Source organism: Lemur catta, chromosome 14, assembly GCF_020740605.2.
Source record: "Lemur catta isolate mLemCat1 chromosome 14, mLemCat1.pri, whole genome shotgun sequence".
In the NCBI taxonomy this organism is placed as follows: Eukaryota; Metazoa; Chordata; class Mammalia; order Primates; family Lemuridae; genus Lemur; species Lemur catta.
The window spans coordinates 13,235,231-13,255,139 of NC_059141.1; the positions used below are offsets into that span (position 1 = coordinate 13,235,231).

At 42.0% G+C, this 19,909-nt stretch overlaps 1 protein-coding gene across 27 annotated transcripts in view; it reads left to right on the forward strand.

The window, feature by feature from the left end:
* ABLIM1 (actin binding LIM protein 1) overlaps positions 1-19,909 on the forward strand; it is a 284,900-nt gene that overhangs the window by 147,398 nt on the left and 117,593 nt on the right. For 26 of the 27 annotated variants that reach the window (XM_045568902.1, XM_045568910.1, XM_045568899.1 and 23 more), the window contains exons 2-3: positions 1,012-1,146; positions 19,693-19,876. In XM_045568902.1, the coding sequence (XP_045424858.1) occupies positions 1,012-1,146; positions 19,693-19,876 (319 nt within the window). Of the gene's footprint in view, positions 1-1,011; positions 1,147-19,692; positions 19,877-19,909 lie in introns of those variants that run through there. The other variant, XM_045568926.1, reaches the window with a different exon arrangement.

Sequence of the window (19,909 nt, forward strand, 5' to 3'; positions counted from 1 at the left end):
AGAGTATTCTCGTGGTTGCAATGGTGGGGAGGGGCTGCTGCTACCAGCCAGCCTGAGCCAAAATTACTTTCTCTGATACCATGACTGGATGAGATGCAGAGGAGGAAGTGTTCAGGTGCAAGAAAGCCAGCACTACAGTCTCCTGTGGCAGGATATTCCCATGGAGTATCCCTTTTTAACACCCACACTCCTGGGGTTTGCTGGTTGACCCTGTTATTCCTATTTAGCTGCCATGCCTGGGCTCGTGGAGGGTAGAAGCATCCCCAATATGTTCTGTGTCCCGCTTTCCACTGATAGTACCCAGGTGGGGTAGGGGAATCACCCCTTACCCTTTCATTGGGCTCCAAGCCTCTCCTGGGTTTGGTCCATGACACTGTTTTCTCTTATCTTCCTCTCTCCCAGCTTTGCTGTTTTTCTCAGTTGGGCCCTCAGATGTCTCTGTCGTCTCTCCCTGCGATCCACACCTGGGCTGCAAATGCTGTCCACTTTCCTCAGTCCAGTATACTACCTTCTAGGTGGGAATATCCGATAAGTGATGTCTCTAGTCAGCCATTTTGGCTGCTGCCCTTGGCCATATGCTTTCATTCCTCTTTGACATAACCTAGGGTTTGTCCAGGTCAGGCCTGATCTCAGAAATGAGTCCTCCTCAGCATGAAGGCTGGTCCCAGTGCCATTAAAGCTCTTTAGCAGAGTTCCCTTTCCCACCTGAAACAATAGTTAGGAGGGTTTCCCTAAACCACTGTCACAACTGCCTCTCAACCCCTGAATGCCCCTGACACTTATTGGGCTGTGGCCACTGTCGCCCCCACTGGACTCTTCTAGCCACAATTTTCTTATTGATCTGCATGCCCTCAGGATTATGGGGTTGGGGATTGCTTAGTTCATGCTGTTGAATCAATATGTGTCGCTCATTTGATACCAAAATTATGGGGATATTTATGCATGCCCATATGACCACTTTTGTAGGAATGTTTTCTGCTCACTTGGATCTTTTGTTGTTTTTTCTCTCAGTGGCCCACCCTCAGGACCCTCACCACCCGTCGGAGAAGCCTGTCATTCACTGCCATAAATGTGGGGAGCCCTGCAAGGGTGAAGTGCTTCGGGTCCAGACCAAACATTTCCACATCAAATGTTTCACCTGCAAAGGTATGCTGCCTCCAGCTTCCTGGCTTAGTGGTGTGTCACCATCAGTGCTTGCTGTGGGGTCTACCCTATCCCCATAACTCCACATCAGGAGTTAAGAATGCACTCAGAAGCCCTGGAATCATTTACCTCTAGTTTGGGATTTGATTAGACTCTGGAGGAGGACAGCAATACCCCCATGACTACTGGTTCACAGGCCTTTGAGTGCCCACCGAGGTCCCTGATTCTACTGTGGAAGAGCAGCAAAAGCAAATGCAGTGTTGTGTTTTGCACCTTATCTTTCTTTTCTTCTGAAATAAGGGATTCCTACCACAAAGTAACCTTGTCCCAATATCCATTAGTTACAGGAGGACTGGAAAACTTGTAAGATTAGGGTGCCAAGTCACTGACTCCTCTATATGTATGTGTGCGCATTGAGAAGTATTAGGAGGCCTCCAAGCAGAAAAATACCTCCCATCCAAGAAGCTACCAATTTGATGTTGATTTCCATTAACAAGCCTACCTTTTTAGGTTTACGGAGGTTGGCATCTTGGTATGAAATATGCTGACCTATTATTTGAGAGCCAGGGCATGGCTGATTAGGGAAAAAGAAGAAGAGAGTGGTTTGTGTGTGTGTGTTTGAGAAATAGGTTATTTGCACTGAGAGCACGTCTGGGTAACTCAGGATGGGGTTGAAAGATGTAGGAAGAGATGGAAGGAAGGATAAGACGCTGAGCTTGCCTTGTAGCTTTACTCTGTGCCCTGCACGCATTAAGCACCATCATTTTGAAAACTGGGTTTCATTTTGAGTGTCTTAGGTCATAAAGACTCATCATTGCAGGCTTGGCATGGTGGCTCATACCTGACATCCTAGCACTCTGGGAGGCCAAGGTGGGAGGATTGCTTGAGATCAGGAGTTTGAGACCAGCCTGAGTAAGAGTAAGACCCTCATCTCTACTAAAAATAAAAAAAATTAGCCAGGTGTGGTGGTGCTCACCCATAGTCCCAGCTACTCAGGAGGCTGAGGCAGGAGGATAGCTTGAACCCAGGAGTTTGAAGTTGCAGTGAGCTATGATAACACCACTACACTCTAGCCTGAGTGACAGAGTGGGACTTTGTCTCCAAGAAAAAAAAAGAAAGAAAGACAGACTCAGCATTGCATCCTAAGCCATCCATCCGTGGCCAAGGAGGTCTCAAGTAGACACCAAGCTACTTGAGAATACATGAAAAAGGAGGAGGGGGTGCTTTCCTGGAACCTACAACTGTTCCTTTCACTGAGCATAAACTTTTTGGGAGAAGGAGCATTAGCGTGTGCAGCTGGGGTGAGAAAGGGGGAGGAGGAGGGAGGGTTTGAGCTTAACTCCCTCAGCTAAGCTCAATGCATGACATAGGTTACACATGCAGTATGCACATCTTATAGGGAAAGATTATTTAATCCTCCTGAAAACCTCTATGAGTAAGAATGATAAACCTGAGTTTTCAGACAACCCAAGTTGGTCATCAGGAAATATCAGAGCCACACCCAGGGTGCTTACTGTGCTGCCGTGCTGTGTGGCTTGAGTCCTGCTTTGCCATTGAGCACCTGCATGATTGCAGGCAAGTTACTTGTCGCTCTGTGGCTCTGGGTCCTAATCTATAATATAAAGAGACTAGACCACATGACACTTACATCACCCCGGTCTGAAGTCTGTAGATTCTGTATACACATAACTATCTATGTGTATAATATAGCATGCAGAGGTACCAAATTAGTGATCCTTAGGTAGTATGTCAGAGAAAAAATATTCTCTGGTTACATCCATCTTGGCTAACTTGGAGTCAGAATTATATTTTGTTTTATTTTTTTCATAAATTTCCTGAGATAGGTTCCAGGGATAGATTCAGTATGAAGTATAAATACAATCCATAAGGGACTTCAGCCCTGCATATACTTTATATTTCTACTTGAAAGTATAAAGTATTGTTAGTCTCAGATATGGGTGATCACTGTTCAACACACCAAGGTATTAGAATACACATTCATTTATCCCCTGTAGGGTGAAAGCTTCGTTGCTTTTTTGCTCTTCTAGTTTAAATCTAAGGACCAAAATGTAAGTTACTTATGTTGGAAAGTTGAATCATATACTTGGTTTCATGCTATAAATGTGTTTCTGAAAAGTTGAATTTTTGTGTTTAAATTGAATCCTGTCTTAAAAGCACTTGCTATTTTTAGGAATTAATTTTCAATTTATAAAAGTATTACTGAAATAAATGAGTCATCTATTCTTATAAATTTGTATTTTCTCACACTTAATCTGTCAATGTCTGCTGTCTTGTGTCCCAGCTTTCTGGGATCAACCTTTTCTTTAATACCCCCAAAAAATACTTTACACTCCCCATACCTTATACTGTAGGAAGTCCATGAGTTTTCCCAAGATTCTAGAGCAGCGTTGTCCAATAGAAATATGATGTAAGCCACTGTGTAATTCTAAATATATGCTAATGGTTATATTAAAAAGCTAAAAAGGGACAGGTGCAATTTTCATAATATATTTTATTTAACCCTTGTATCCAAAAATGTATCATTTCAACATGTAATATAAAAATTATTGAGATATTTGACGTTTATTTTTTTTTCATATTTGCCTAACACATCTCAGTTTCGATTTTGCACGTTTCAAGCCCTTGATAGCCGCATGCAGTTAGTGGCTACCACATTGGATAGCATGTTCTAAAGAGTCCTTGAGGTTTGCATTCTTGTGGTTCCCTCTCCAAATTCTTGCCAGTATCAAATACTTGGTCTCCCCTTGTGAGCGCTATGTCTTTTTCATTGCTTCATTCCACACTGGACATTATTCCTCTTCCTCCATCTCCCAAGGCATCACCAACACTAGGCAGCTGTTTTTAGCAGATGTTACTGGAGGTCTGGGATAGACAATCGGAGGTTATAGCGCAGAAGAGGCAACAACCGCCCTAATGTTCTCCGGCCATCTCCAGCGTAAGAAATTTCTCATTGACCAGGGCAATTTCTTTCTTTTTTTAATTAATAGACTTTAATTTTTAGAGCAGTTTTCAGTTTACAGAAAAATTGGTCAGAAAGTATAGGCCAGGGCTATTTTTCACACTTATTTTTAGAACCTCACCTACCTCTATCTTGGTAGGGCTTGCTCTCTCTTTAAAGACCCTTCTCTCCTCTGTCCCAGTTAGATTAGCGCTCTAAACTTCCTTGGGGTATCTACTTTTTATAAGTTCATTAGGATGGTTTCCCAGCAGAAACAGCAGTCTTCTCCCTGCTGGCCCGTTCTGGGAAGGAGGATTTGAAAGTCTCTGGCATCTGGATAATGGCTGAAGCTGTATGATTGTGTGTGGAACTTCCCTGGGAAAGAGCAAAAGGCAGGGACTGAATGCTAAAGGATGCCAGCATCTGTAGGAGGTAGAACCTCCTACCCATTCTCCACCTGAGAATATGTGTCCATCTGGTAATGAGATGAGGAAAGTGGTTTAACTGATGGATGGACTCCATAATTAAATGAAAAGGAGATCCCAAAAGCTTGCGTTATTTCTCATCGTAACCCAGTGGGAGTAGAATGCGGCTGTGGGGGTCTAAGTGGAGCTATTCTGAACTCGATAGCTTTGTTTTCCATCCTTGCTCATTAGCAGGATTCATCCCACTAACTTAAAGGGGTTGTTCCAATGCTACCCATTTATTCTGCAGTATTGTTTCAGTTGATATGATAGTTTTTTCATCTATCACCTTGTCTGCATCATGGTTGTATTACATGCTGTATGAGAAAATAAGAAATCTGAAGCAAACTAGAAGCATTCATCCCAACGTGGACGTGGACGTGTTAGTATTTGCCCAGGTTCTTCCCTGGTGGAATAGCTTCTAATAGGGGACAAATTGTTCAAAGTCTGGCACTTCTAAGTATCTCTTTAAATGTGAATTATAGTTTATTTTTATTATATATGTTATATATCTTTATTGTTCATTATTTGGATATATAATTCGTTATAATTATTGTTGTTTACCTTGAGTATTTTTCAGAGTAAGGCCCTAATTTTTTCTACCAGAAAATTCTAGAGCATTTAGAAAAGACCAAAGACCAGGGAGGCTGCCCAGAGAATCAACAATCAAGAATCACTGTCCAGCTAAGTTTTCTCTGTTTTCAGTGATCTTTTCCCAAACTGTCCTGTATAAAGTTTTCACTACTTCCTATATCACATCTCTCCCTGGTTTATCTTTTTTTCTTAACATTTGGGGGGTGAGGGTAAACTTCCCCTTTGCCCTGGAAGGTTCACTGAAAGATCAACTGCCAATAAGGCAGATTAGTAAGAGAGAGATTTATTTACTATGCACATGGGGAGTATTACAGAGTAATTACCCAGTTTCCCAGTGGGGTCCAGAAGTTTATATATCCTCATTTTAGACATTTTAGAGGGGAGAGGGAGATGAGGAATATAGATGATTCTGTTGAGTGGCAATAAATGGTTACCAGAAAGGATAAATAAATACTTGGGAGAATGAATGGAGGGGAGGGAAAAGATTGACTTGTAAATGATTCTCTTTGGAAACTAAATGAATGTGAGAGACAGGTATTATCTTAAAATGGTTTGGGTCAGTAAAGATATCTATCATTGGTTATAGAGCTACATGTCTGTCTGGCAGAGATAGCAGATAGGAAAACTTATGCTCAGGCAGATCTTGGTTAGGCTGGTGCTGGTGCTTAATTTTTTCTCTGGTTTAGACGCTTAGCTTTCTCCTCTGGGCTCACATGGCAGGCTAGATATTGCTTATTTTGGGGCTCAATCAATTTGGGAAAATTGATAAAACTCCAGCAAAATAGAAGCAGTTTCTTATATTCTTCAAAAGCTGATCTCAGGCTTTTAATACCTATTTAGAGAATCTTAGTCATTTGGAAACTGATTAACAGGCAGAATTAGCTAGATGAGGTGGCTCACAACTGTACTGTTATCCCAACAGCTCGAGAGGCTGAGGTGGGATGATTGCTTGAGGGCAGGAGTTCAAGACCAGCCTAGGAGACATAATGAGACTTCTTCTCTTAACAAAAAATAAATAAATAAATAAAGGGAGTGGGGAGCAGAATTAACCAGGATGAAAGAAAAAAATAAGTGCAATATAAATGTGTTCCTTTCTTACTGCAAAGAAGAAACCACTTTCATACTGTCTTTTGTTTATAAAAGGATAATCCAGAATATTTTATCTTTTAAATTTTTTGTCATGTTAAAATGTTACCTTGTCAAATAAACATAATTTAGATTATTTAAATATTTAGGGTTTTGAATTCCAAACTGGAACAGGATAAGGGCTCATAATCTTTCCAAAATATGCTGCTTATCAGTTTTTGACTCTTGTGAGGAGATAATTATCCGTGAGTCTCTTGTGAGCAGAGGTGCTGATAGCTTTTTGTTTTGAATAACTTATTAAGGATGTTTGCATAACAACCAGCTTTGGAAGATAGAGATAGTGTTTCCCTCCAGTGTCAAGGGCAGATTTGTTTGCTGTCTAGTATAATAAGGATAATGTCTGCCTCTGGTTCAAAGCTGGACAGGTTTGCTTGTTGCTCGTTATAAAAGATTGGCGTTTCCTAAGTGTGAGGTTCCTCAGCTGTGACTGACACAACCCACTGTGAGTGCAGCGTCCGGCTAAGCCACTAATGTTACCCCAGGGGATTTGGGAGCATGAGGAAACCAGTAACAGATATGAAGCTCATGCTGCCTGCTGTGCTGTGATAATAGTCTTTTGTTTCTGACCCAGGAGTTTCATGTCTTCTGCCAGCATCCTTAAAACTGGAGGAGACGAATTTATTAGCTTACAAGTAGGGTAAAATCTCAGATTCTTTACAGTTCTTGACAACTCTAAGGTCATGTCTATGGATGCTTATTTCTTGAAAAAGGACACGTTAAAGTTCACACAGCTTTATCAAGGAAGAGCAAACCAGAAAATGATTTGTACAACTAAGGTTATGGGAGTGTTTGCACTATAGAGGGAGGAGGAAAATTAAATTTTCCTCAACCATTTCTAAAGCAAGCATTTAGCCAGTCATACTGCTGTTTCTTTTTATCTCCTGACCCTGAACCATTGAGTGCGCCATGCTTAGACCTCCTCTCTACGTCCACTTTCTAGTGACCTCATCCAGTCTCATGGATTAACACCATCTGTCCCCTGATAATTCCCAAGTCTGTTCTTCTCCCCTGCAATCCAGGCTGGTATCTTCAGCAGCCTTCTCAGAATCTTCAGTAAATACCTCAAACCAAACTGTCCTGATTACTGGCCCCATCCCCATCCTAACCTTCTTCTCTAGCCATTTAATAACTTCAGCAGTTGTCACGACCTTCCTTCCAGTTGCTCAGGGTAAAGCTCTTTGAATCATTCTCAACTTCTCTTTTTTTCCTCACATACCACAAGTTATCCATCAACAAATCCTAACAGCCTTGTCTTCATAGTATATACAAATTTAACTATCACTGTCCTAAACATAACTGCCCTGCTAGTCCCAGCCATCCTTGTGTCTTGTCTGGATCAGTAATTTTAGCAGGTCTCTCTGCATTTGCCCTTGGCTCCCACACCACCTACAGTTTATTCTCAATGCAACAGCCAAGATGATCCTTAACAACAACAAAAAAAGTCAGATCCTCTCACCTTTCCAAAGAACTTCTCATCTTTCAGAATGAAATCCAAAGACCTCCGTTGGACCCTGAAGGCCCCTCCCCACTGTTACCCTCTGAGCTCACCCCTCACCATTTTCTCCCTGACTCAGTCTGCTGAGCTACACTGTCCTGCTTGATCAAACAAGTACCAAATAGCCCCAGGACCTTTGCACTCATCATTTCCTTTGCTAGACAAGCTCTTCACCCAGATATGTGCCTGGTGTCCCCCCACACACACACACCTCTTTGGGGTCTCTTCTGAAATGTCACTTACCAGTGAGGTCATCCTTGACACCATCTAATATGTACATATGTATATATGTATGCATTTGTATGTATATATATTTATATATGAGTTAAGTCATGTATGGTTTGTTTGTTTATTGCCTGTCTCCCCCCACTAGAATGTAGGCACCAACAGGGTAGGAGGTTTATATTAGCAATCCTTAGAAAAAGCCTAATTGTAGTTAGGCACTCAACAATATTTGTTGAATGAATGAAATGTTTATCATTGAGTGATATATGGGTTGAATATCTCTAATCCAAAAATTTGAAATCTGAAATTCTCCAAAATCTGAAACATTTTGACTGCTAACATTATATCCAAAGGAAATGCTCTTTGGAGCATTTTGGATTTCAGATTTTTTGATTAGGGATGCTGAGCTGGGAAGTATATAATGCAAATATTCCAAAATCTGAAACACTTCTTGTTCCATGCATTTCTGATAAAGGATGCTTACCCTGTACTAATTGTAAATCATTATTTCCAAATTATTAAATCCAGGTCACTAAGATTTGGTCTCATTTATTGTTTTGTAAGTGTAGGAAGGAGGAAATTTGTGTGTGTGTGTGTGTGTGTGTGGTTCGCAGACACACTGGTTTTCACATGGTGAGAAAATGTTCTCTCTTCAATCCTTTTTTCAATCCTTCTAATTTCGTGAAGCAGAAGGTCTTTACAACAAAGAGAGAATAGCCTTCAGGCCCAGGGACTTTATCAGGCAGTGGTTATCCAAGCTCAAATTTGATTATACTGTTTAATATTTATTTCTACAGATTCTTTATATATAGGTGAAGGGACACTGGCTGTTGATTTATGAGAGTGGTATACATTTGCCTTTTAAAATAATCATATTTGATAAAGGTGAGCTGATTTTTAAAAAACATTAAAGAAATAGAATAGGTCGATGAAAACTATGGCAAACGGTAGTGAAGGTGTATGTGAGTGAAACTGGGAAAGTCTGAGCAATGCCGGTCCTGATGCCTGCTTGGATTTGCATCTGAAGTGACGAGGCTGTTTCATGCAGTCTTTAGAGTCAACCTTACCGTGTTATAGCCATGACATCTACTGACAATTAGAAAAACTGCACTTGTATAAATAACAGTCAAACATTTTAGCTGTTACGGTGAGATTGGTCTGCCGCTATTTAGATTGAATTAGTGAAGTATTGGTTGTAATTTGAAAAATATAATGTAGAGTTGACTCTACTTAAGCAGTATTTTTCTTTAATCTGCAAGGGATTTTGATAGTGTCTAGAGTGGTATCACAGGCTAAGTGAGGGGTAGAGGGCAAAAGTGGATCCCTTGGTAAGATCAGAGAAGACCAAATGAGATCAGCACCTTAAAAACTTTTTGCCCACATTAGAGCCACGCAGAAGGGCTTGGAGCAGCCTTTCTCTGCGATGGAAATGGCATTCGGGGTACCTTCAAGCTTGCTTCTATAATAAGTATTAACTTCTCCGCTTTGCTACCAACTGTGGGATGCCGGCAGTATCCCCCCATCTGCCATGGAAAGCCTGTGTAAGGCCACGGGGTGGGTCCCACTTTCCCTCCGGAGAAGCATGTTTATAATGTACCTCAGCACCCAGGACAGCCGTTCTGCTACGCCTGAAGCTTCTGAAACTCTGCATTTCTCATCTTCCCATTACAACCTTTGGTGAGAACTGGAGAACCTCAGTAGATATAATGTGTCAGGAAATACCATGTGTACAGTTTGCAAGCCACTCGGGGAGGGGTTTCTCTGATAAGGATTCTCTGATCATGGCCCTTGTTGGGATTTTCTTCAGAACAGCCTCATTAAATATAGAATTTAGGTCTGAGACACTCAGCTGAAGAGTAGACATAAAAGTGGCTGCTCTAACCATACCTGGCTAGTGATGTGCAGATGGGGAAAGTCATGGCATCCACATATGCTCTAAGAATTCTAAATAGGGGAAAAGAAGCAAGGGTGTAGAACTCCCTGCAATTTTTCTGCACCCATAAGTTCAAAGCTGAACACTGAAATTAAATGATCATCAATGGTGGAAATCCTGGTTAACCTAGGGGCATAGTATAAATTCTGAGTGTTAAATAGTAACATTTGTTTATTCAACAAATAGTTTTTGCATGCTAAGACACTCAAAAATAAGTTATACACTTTCAAGTTATGAGTTAGACATGATCTCTGCCTTCATAGGGCTATTAATCAGGCATTCAAATGGTCATACAAAACATGACTTAACAACTGTGATGGGGGAAATGGATGATAAATGGAGCTGTATGAGTGACAAGAGCATGCAACTGGAGGATCTTGGTGTGTTTGGGGGGTGAGGGGCAGGTGGACAGGAAAGGCTCCCCCACTCCACCTCCACGTCTCTAGGAAGAGGAGTTTGAGCACAAGCACCAGTTAATTTCTCCGTGTAATAAAAGTCAACTAAATGGACTTCACTATTCCAAAGAGAAGATCTGCATTCTTTTCTTACTAAAAGTCACTTAAGTTTTGCATAAATCAACCTAGGAATCTTGACACTTGTTGGCCTTCCAAGCTTTACCATGTGTAATGTTTGCAGAGCATGACATCTATCCACTCACTGTGCTAGGCTATGGAGGGTTGGAAGATATAGATGACATAGTACGTACCTCTGAAGAACTTGTGACCTGGGGAAGCAAGGTGCTTATGAGGGTAATCATCGCTGGTGGCAGGACAGGTGCAGGCGAGTGGTCCAGACGCCAGGTGTGGTGAGTCAGAGACCACCTAGAGCTCAGTGGTCTGGGGATGTTGCCAAGGAGGGAACAAGTTATGAACATAAAGCTCCAGGAAACTTAATAAGCTTCCCAGGACTAGAAAGGGGAGCATGCTGGGTGTGGTCAGGTGTAGGGGCTGCCTTGTTCAAGACAGTGGATCGGGAGGACAGAGGTGTGGCTGGAGTTGACACTGACCTTAATTTCAGCAAATGAACTTTCTGCCAGAAATGAATGAAACCGTGATGTTCCTATTGTCATTGAAAAGATGGCACTTTAAACATTAATTATAGTAACTTTATTCCTTTTCAAAAATGGAACTGGTTTTATATGTTATGTATAGCCTCATTATTTTAAAAAGACTTCTGATATTGGCTGTCTGTGGAAAATAGATCATGTAAGCTCTTCTCCTATCAGGGTAGCACTGGCAGAAATCCTTGTATAGAATTATGTTTTGATAGAGACTGTTGCCACTTAGCAGTGTGAGTCTTAACTGTGTTAGAGGGTGTGGGAAATGGTCCTATTCGATAGCTTCTTTAAACCCTCTGCTTCTATTATCTGTAACGTCCAGTCCATCAAAAAAGCCCATGAACATCAAAACTATTTTTAAAGTGTTTCTCTAAGACTACTAGAAAATTCAGATTACAACTGATAATGTCAATGAGTCGGAATATATTTTTCAAGAATTAATCTTTTTAAAAGATTGTGTCCTGTGAAAGAGTTTGGGCAAAACATCACATCTTCAATAGCACCTTCATTTTTGCCATCTTAGGGTAAGATGTTTACCAGGTCGGGATTATTCTGTGTAGAACATGTGAACTTACGAAGTACGTGGATATTTATGGAGTAAAATGGATAAAGATTGGAGGGGGGGGGTGTTTGAATATACAGATGAAGGGTTTTCTGCATTTAGTTTTTTTAAAGGAAAATTGTATTGTCTAATTTATAAAAACTAACTCTTTATATCTCATTTCTGAAATGGAATTTTGGAAAGTAGTTAAAGTGATGAATTTGATGTTGTTTTCATTGCAGTGTAATCCCTGTGACCTGACCTAGATATGTAGGTCAAGAAAATACCATTATCACATTGTGTGTATCCACAAGGATGCATGTGCTGCCTGTCCTGGATAGAAAGGCCATTGGTTCTATCATAAATATTCCCTAACCAAATATTAATGTATAGAGTAGCCCTCCTCAGGAACCTGCTCTCATTCTCCATGCCCTTCATGGTTATAGCTGTAAGCTTATCTAACCTACATCTCCTGGTGCGTGTGGAGTGAACTCTTTCCCATCTTGTCCTCCTTAGATGGAAAAGAGCTGATCATCGGTTTACTTAAAATAACCCATCATACCCTTAAAGGCCGTTATTACCCGGACTTCCTTTTCTTTGGTTTAATCCCATCTACTGGTTTTTTAAGTGCTCTTTCCCAGCCCTTTAATTATTCCCATTGCTGCCCTGTAATCCCATCCTAGTTTCTTCTCATCTGCCTTAAATCACAGAGCACTAGTCACCGTCTTGTCCTCTGTAATGAGGGCCTTCTTGGTGCTGCCAAACACAAAGCAGAGCATAGCCCGACCCTATGCAGAGCACATGTGAAATGAAATTGTCCCTTAAGCTGTTGAGTTGCAGTCACTTTTACTTGCTAAAAAAGTACAGAAGACTCTTAGACCAGAGAAGTTGGGAGGTGAGTGGAGTTACTACCTTGGCACCACTATCTTGATGCCAACTAGGTAGTTTCAGGAGCAAAGACGGAATTACTGGCTCAAAGCCATGTGGAAATGCCCTGTATCTTATGCATGCCAAAGGAACTTGGTTCCAACCGCAGGGTCCAGACACCAGCCTGGAAAAAGCAATATGAAATAGGGGGAAGTATAGTGGAAGATATAAAATAGCATAAGAAGTGGTCTTTGCCTTTGGCAAAGTTGCAGTCGAGATGAGGAGACAGTGGCAGTATATGGAGTATTACAAGAGAACGTATTAAGAGCCACATGTCAATACTTGTTCTGACTCCCAAGGATGCGGAGTCCTGGGGGACTGGAGGAGGCTATTGGAGGTCGAACCTGATGGGGCCTGGAGGCTGGGCGGGTTGGCATTGGCAGGGGCGTGGGAGGAATGTCAGTGGGGTGCTCAGGAGATCAATTTGAGTGGAGTAAAGTGCTGGTGCTCAGGAAGAGTCAGGTGAACATTTGGAGGATGTGAGGCCTCAGATGCAAGGTCAAAGCATTTGGCAGAGTGAAGCAGGAAAACCTCCTGATGAAAGTATCTTTCTTATATTAACTTGGAGGAGGTGTGCATGGGAGATTGGGCAGGGGAGAAACTAAAGGAAAAGGCCCACTGGGAGGGTTAATGGGCCCCATGCTAACTGCTTCCTGTGGTTGCCGGTAAAAAGGGTGACGCATCTGCATCTTTATCTGTTTTCTGTGGGATCAGTTTATAGACACACACATATACCTGTCACTGAGACTGTCTGTTGTGCCAGGGTTTATAAAAGGCAATGATATGGGATCCAGCTCTTTCTGGAGACTTAAATGGGGAGAGGGATAGTAGAGAATAGTAAAAGTAGAGATAGTAGAGAACTTAGTAAAATTTACCTGTGTACCCAAAATTCAAATGTGTGGCCCAGTTTGAGATGTAACTCCCTGGGGTGAGCAAGATGAGTCCTATTAAGCATAGGTAGCCATTAGTTTCTTTCTGGTGAACATTTTCAGCCCTAATGTCTCATATTAAAGTTGTCTATGCTATGGTAGAAGACTTTAATACTGTTTTTGTGTTATGGGCTAACTCTTAGAAAAAAAAATGGTATATTGAGTGAGAGAATATTATTATTTGAATGATATTTGTTTCTTGAGCTGTTTACAATTAGTATTGTCTGCACATGAAGTTCCAAAGGGTTAACAGCAAACTTACTGTGTAGTCATAGATTTCATTAATCAATAGAGGTTCTGAAATGGTTCCCTTCCAACTAAGGCTCTTTACTTATTGTAAATTCAAACTCTGTATTAAATACAAACCCTTCAATGCCTTGCTTTGGGGGCCCATTTCACCATCTGGTTGAGCTTGTAGCTATCTTCTTTCCTAGAAATGATCATTGATTTTGACGTGCATGTGGAAGTTAATGTGAAAACGCTCTTAAAATCTGATTTTTGAGGCTTCAGTGTTTGCTTCCAGGCTTAATGCATTAGCAATAGTTATTTCTGGCGGGAAGCTACTGCCTCACTTCACTGTTGATGAGTCTCTGCTCAGCTATTTTGAGCTCTGGGCTACGGTGAGCAGTACTTGTGAGCTGCAGTGCGTGGTGCTTTCAAACACCGGCTCTGGGTTTCAGAGCAAAACTGGATTAACCCAGACCCCACGCTGCCATGGAATTTTTGGTGGTTTGGGAGGTCACTGTGTCAAAGTCTACCTTGGTATTCGCTATGAAGAAAGGGTTTGAGGAGATGAATAAGACCTTGGATGACATAAAATTCTTCTAAAATTTAGCTGGCGTAGAGCGTGGAGGCAGAGGATGGGAAGGATTTGGCATCACAGTGCTGTTCTAGCGTGGAGTGTTTGAGGGTCCGGACCCTGTGTCTGCTTCACTCTCAGCTCTAACATGTGGTCGCCTAGCAGGAGGCGGGGATGGTGTGGCCCCAGGCAGGACGGAACAGGATTCTGGCCTGATCAAGGGTAAAGTAGCACTTTAGAGCATATGGCCTTCATCACGGGAAAGGAGGAGGGTGTCATCCAGGTCCCACTTCATAGGCCAAGTCCAGAAGGGCTCCTTGTGCCCTCCGAGGGGCTGAGCACCTGGCAGAAGGCCACACAACCAGTGCCTTCCAGGACGCACCCAAGCCTGCTGGCTCCACAATTAAAATTCTAGTGTTGCTGAAAACGAAATTGAAAAACTCATCCTGTTTGCTTAACATCCCCTCCCTCTCTTGCTGGTATGAACTGATGAAAACCCAAAGGAGAGAGAGCAGCACAGCAGAGAGAAGTTCAGTCTCCTGCTGGGGATGAAGAAAATCTCTTTTGCACTTGACCCTCAAACCCACTTTTGGGAAGAGCTTTAAGTATTCCCCATTCTCCTAAATGTTTGGCAAAATGAGCTAGTGGACAGGCAGATGGAATACCACTGAAATGACTTTGTTGGAACATAAAATGTAACCACTGTGTTTAGAAGTCAACAGCCCTGCTCCTGCCACTAAACTGCTGTTCTGTTTTCATCCTTATTTGATGCCTCCATACTTTGTTCTCTTCCTGTTCCGTGGTATTTTTACAACACGGGCAGCTCCTCTTAATTTTTGTAAAAGATTTAAGATTTTAAAATGTGCCTGTTACTAATTTCACAACTTTTATATAAAATTTCTTGGATATACATATTCCTACTTACCGAGTATTTAATTGTACTCCTGTTTGTAGAGAATGAATTCCAGAGCATCACATCGAGGCTCAGGCCCATTTGCAGCCAGGCTTTGGTGATGGTAGAACAGGGCAGAATTCAGTGGGTTCTTGGGTTGAGGAACGTTTTAAATAACTGATCTTCAAGAAGAAAGTGATCAATCTCTTTCACTGGCAGCTCTATTTCTTAATGAAGGAATCTATGCTTTTCCCTGGGCATATGTTAACTTTCAACTAAAGCAAAGACAAAGGGAGCACCCAAAGTTAAAAATCTAAATATATCCTACTGAAGTTTGACCTTATTAATTGCGATTTTGTGATTCCTTAGATGTGAAAGTTTTGCTTTGTGCCATCAGTTAAGAGTATATGTTAAGCTGTTAATGTAAAACAGATGAAAGATTCAAAAAAAATTTTTTTTCATGTTAACCTTTAGATATTTTTGGTTAAAAAGAGTAACACCTTTGTCAAAGTATAATTTTCAAAACGTTAACTATAGGACTCTCATACAAATCTGGAGTGAGCATGTATCAAAGATTTATTTAACTCATTCATGAGGGGACCAGCACGATGGTAGAGTTGGCTCAAGGTGGAAGTAGAGGAGTGGGTTATAAAGGCATTCAGGAAAGAATGTGGCAGAGCTAGATAGAAACCTGATTCGTGGTTCAACAGGATGATAAAACCAGATAGAAATCATCTACATCTCTACTGAACAAGAAAATAAAAGTTAACATGAACTTCCAAAGTCTGGGCCTTTCATCAGTAATAGAGAACTTGCCAAACGCAGATCTGTTCCCCTGGGGCAATGAAATAATCCTTGGTGAGCTGTGGAACAAAGATCTGGCATGACACTGAAGCATGCTTTCTCCCTTCTCCTTGTTTGCAAGTTCTGGATAATTTTTCTTAACATACTGCTATTATCATTATTATTATTATTAAAGATGAGCTTCTATTTATACGGGGTACCTAGAGGAATCAAATTCATAGAGACAGAAAGTAGAATGGGGGTTGCCAGGGGTGGGAGGGAGGGGAGAAGGGAGTTTCATGAGGGACAGAGTTTCAGTTTTGCAAGATGAGAAGAGTCCAGCCCACAGGTGGTGGTGATGGTTGCATAACAATGTGAATGTACTTAATGCCACTGAACTGTACACTTAAAAAATGGTTAAGATGGTAAATTTTATGTTACGTGTATTTCACCACAATTAAAAAATAAAAAGTGAGCTGACACATAGGTATAGGAAGACAAAGTTAATACTTCTTTATCCTCCTGAAATTTAATGACCCTCTGCTTGTGTTAACTCACTTTTCCTTGTTCATAAAAACATAAGTAGACTTTCCCAAAAATAGGATTAGTAAAATTTGTTGCTCTCTGACATTTGTTCTTTTCACTTAACCATATATCACAGACAGCCCTCTGGGTGGTAGATACTTATCTGATTCATTCTTTTTAATATCAGCTCCAAAGACTGGACATGCCATGATTTATTCAACTCTTTCTCTCTTTCCATTAGGTTGTTTCCAGGTGCTTTTTTTGTTCCTGCCGATACGAACACTTATAACAAAATTGCTTTGATATAGGAGAGTGATGCTGAAGGCCAGGATCCTAGTAGTGACAGTGAGAAGGCAGAGGAAGGGATGAATCAAGGAAACATTTGGTTGGGGAAATGGACTGGACTCAGTGTCCAGTTGAAAGTGTTGGTGTAAGAGTGGGAGAAGGGATGCTGCTGCCATTTTATTGAGAGAAGGAGTAGAAGGATAGCAGAAGGTTTCAGGAGAGATGGCAGAAAACCCGAGACGATAGTGTCTGTTTTGCAAATGCTGGGTTTGAGATAGGCATGCTGTCTGTCCATGCCCAGCAGGCAGCTGCTACAAATCAGGTTCTAAAGCTTGGGGAAGATGTCACAGATGGAGATCCTTGATTTGAGAATCACTTGCACAAAGTCACAGTTGAAGCAATGAGAGTGGGTGAGATCCGTCCCCAGGGAGGCCTTATATCGTAGAGGAAGGAGGTGGTGTCCATGGGAGACAGCCACCTGCCTTTAGGCGTCTGGCCTGGGAGACTGAGAAGGGGTGCACAGAAGAGGAGGAACAGAGTTTGTAAAGCTTGGGGAGGGACGAGAGGGAAGATCTGAAATTGTTACGACGAGTCCATTCTCAGGCAATGCCATACCGTGAAATATCTTTTAGGAACTGGCAGTGCAGGCCTTCCTTCTCCCTGCGTGTTGTGTGTGCCTTTGAGGACCCCTGCTTCTGTGAGTCTCTCTTCAAACACTGATTCCCTGTATAAACCATCAGAAATAATGGTATGGTTTGGTAAGCCTGCTTGAGCACCCCTTTGAATTTAAGGGAAAAAAACAAATCAAATCGCAGTAGGGCACAGTTCCATTATAGTATGGCATAGATTCTCCGCAGTGTTAAGAAGTCGTTTTTTAAGGCTGTGTGATGTTCATAGAAACTCCGGCTTTATTAATAAAGGAGAGTGTCAATTTCACAAAACCAAGTAAACTAGAAAAGGCTGCACAGAGGTAGCCTAAGAAAGTAGTAAATACAAAGAATTTCTAAAACGTTTAAAATCAGCTTTGAAATTGTCTCAACACTCTATATTAGCATATTGCCACCAGATCTTTTTATAAAGGATCTGTGAATTTTTTAAACCCAGGCTAGGTGATTAGAGGAGAGAATAAAAGGACTTACTAGTAGTCCGAATGCATTGTTTTGTCACTTCTCATGGCTTTGAGAAATACCTGAGTTTGGAAGAATAACTGAGTCATAAGAATAGCTGATGTCACTGAGAAGTAAAATCGATGGGAACCTGCCAGGTTGGTGATAGGATTCAATTTAATTCAAAAATTGCATTGCCTATTTCATAGAAGATGCCATTAGGTTCCTGAAGAAGAATCGAAAGAAGTAAAGATTCTCACCCGGAAGTACCTTGTCATTTTGAAGAAAAATAAGACATGTACATGGAATAATATTGAAGGCAGCACTCTAAGGTGTTCTGTGACTCCCCCACCTCCAGGATGGTTTATTGTGGCTGAAGGAACTTGTGTCAGAATGAGGCTGGCCCACACCCGGGTTCCCCTGACCCAAAGGACCCCTTTGGGGAGGAAGGAGCTAGTGGGAGAACAGTGAGGGCAGATGAGAGGCTGGCAGGCAGAGGAGGCAGCAGGTGGTGAATGAGCTGTTTTCCAGATAATATGATCGCAGGAGTATTTATAGGGTGGTCACTTTCAGGCTTGATGGACTCGGGCCATAATCTTGGGTTACTTGATTGTAAATTGCAAAGAAGAAAGTCATAGCTATCAAGCGTTGATCTAAACAAAGACTGATGAATCCACAGTGGGAAGCTTGCTTGTGGGTTCTGTGTCACCTTGACTATCTCCAATAACTGGCAATTAGTGAGGAGTGCTGACTGATGGTGGGGGAGCTGTTACCTCAGTCAGAATCTTCCTGTGCTCAGCACTAGTTCATCTCGTTGGGTTAATGAGTCACAGGCACTGATCAGATAAGCCCTGGAAGCGTTCTAGGAGGTTCTTAGGAAAGCAATTTAGTGACTGAACTCACTTCTGCCCACCCACACCCAGTGCCTATTCTAGCAGGAATAATCAAGAAGAAACCTAATTCTTTGCCTGAGGCCCTTAATTGTGTTGGAATCACCTGACCTTGGGGATGGAGAGGTTAAGGTTACAGATTTCCAGCTTTGGCTATTGCTTCCCAGACATTCGACAGTAGAAAATCTTTGCTGTCAGGGACTGCTTGAGGCTTTATTTGTGGACAAGTTGTTGAGACCTGCTGTGGTCTTGTCTGGACACGTAGGCCAGGCCCAAGCCCTTGGCAGTGGGACCTGCTTGCTTGTTCCATTGCCACCATCCGCAGCTGCATGGTGTGAAAGAGACGCCAAAACCCAGACACAACAAAGCATCCTCTTTTGCATGGACTGTGGTCGTGAGTGACAGGTCTTTCCTCTTCTGCCTGTTCATTTCTTTCTATATATAACACAGAAATAATTGGCTTATCCCACTTGCCGCACAAAGAGAAAATGAAACATCTGAATTTTTCATAGCTATGGGAAAGTATTTCCAGAGTGTGAAAAAATAGCCACTGGAAATTTCAGCTACTGCCGTTGGTACAGTGGGAATTTATTACTCAACACAGTAACAATCTTGGCCCAAACCAGACAGTTGTGTGGGCAAGCAGTGGGCACCTTTCCTAAACAGCACACTGCCAGGGACACCTTTGTTCATACTCGAGACAGCCTAAACCAAAGGTATCTTTCCATCAAAGAGTGATTACCTCTGAATCTTAGACTTCCCACAAAAGCCATTGAGACCCAGCCAATGCATTTTACTTGTATGAGATATTGCATAGCTCCCAAGGGGAGGGAGGCAAGAGGGAAATCAGAGCCCAACAATAAATAGCTCTTTGTGCCGGTCCCCGGCCCAGCCCCAAACCATTGAGCTCATAGAGTATATAACCATTATTCAGTAGAAGGCAGCTGCTGCCCAGCAGCTTGGCAGAGGGTGACCAGATGCAAACTTGTCTATCCACAGTGTGTGGCTGCGACCTGGCCCAAGGGGGCTTCTTCATAAAGAACGGAGAGTATCTCTGCACCCTGGACTACCAGCGGATGTATGGGACACGCTGCCATGGCTGCGGGGAGTTCGTGGAGGGCGAGGTGGTGACTGCTCTGGGCAAGACCTACCATCCCAACTGCTTTGCTTGTACCATCTGCAAGTAAGTGATTATCCCTCCAAAGCCTCTGGTTCC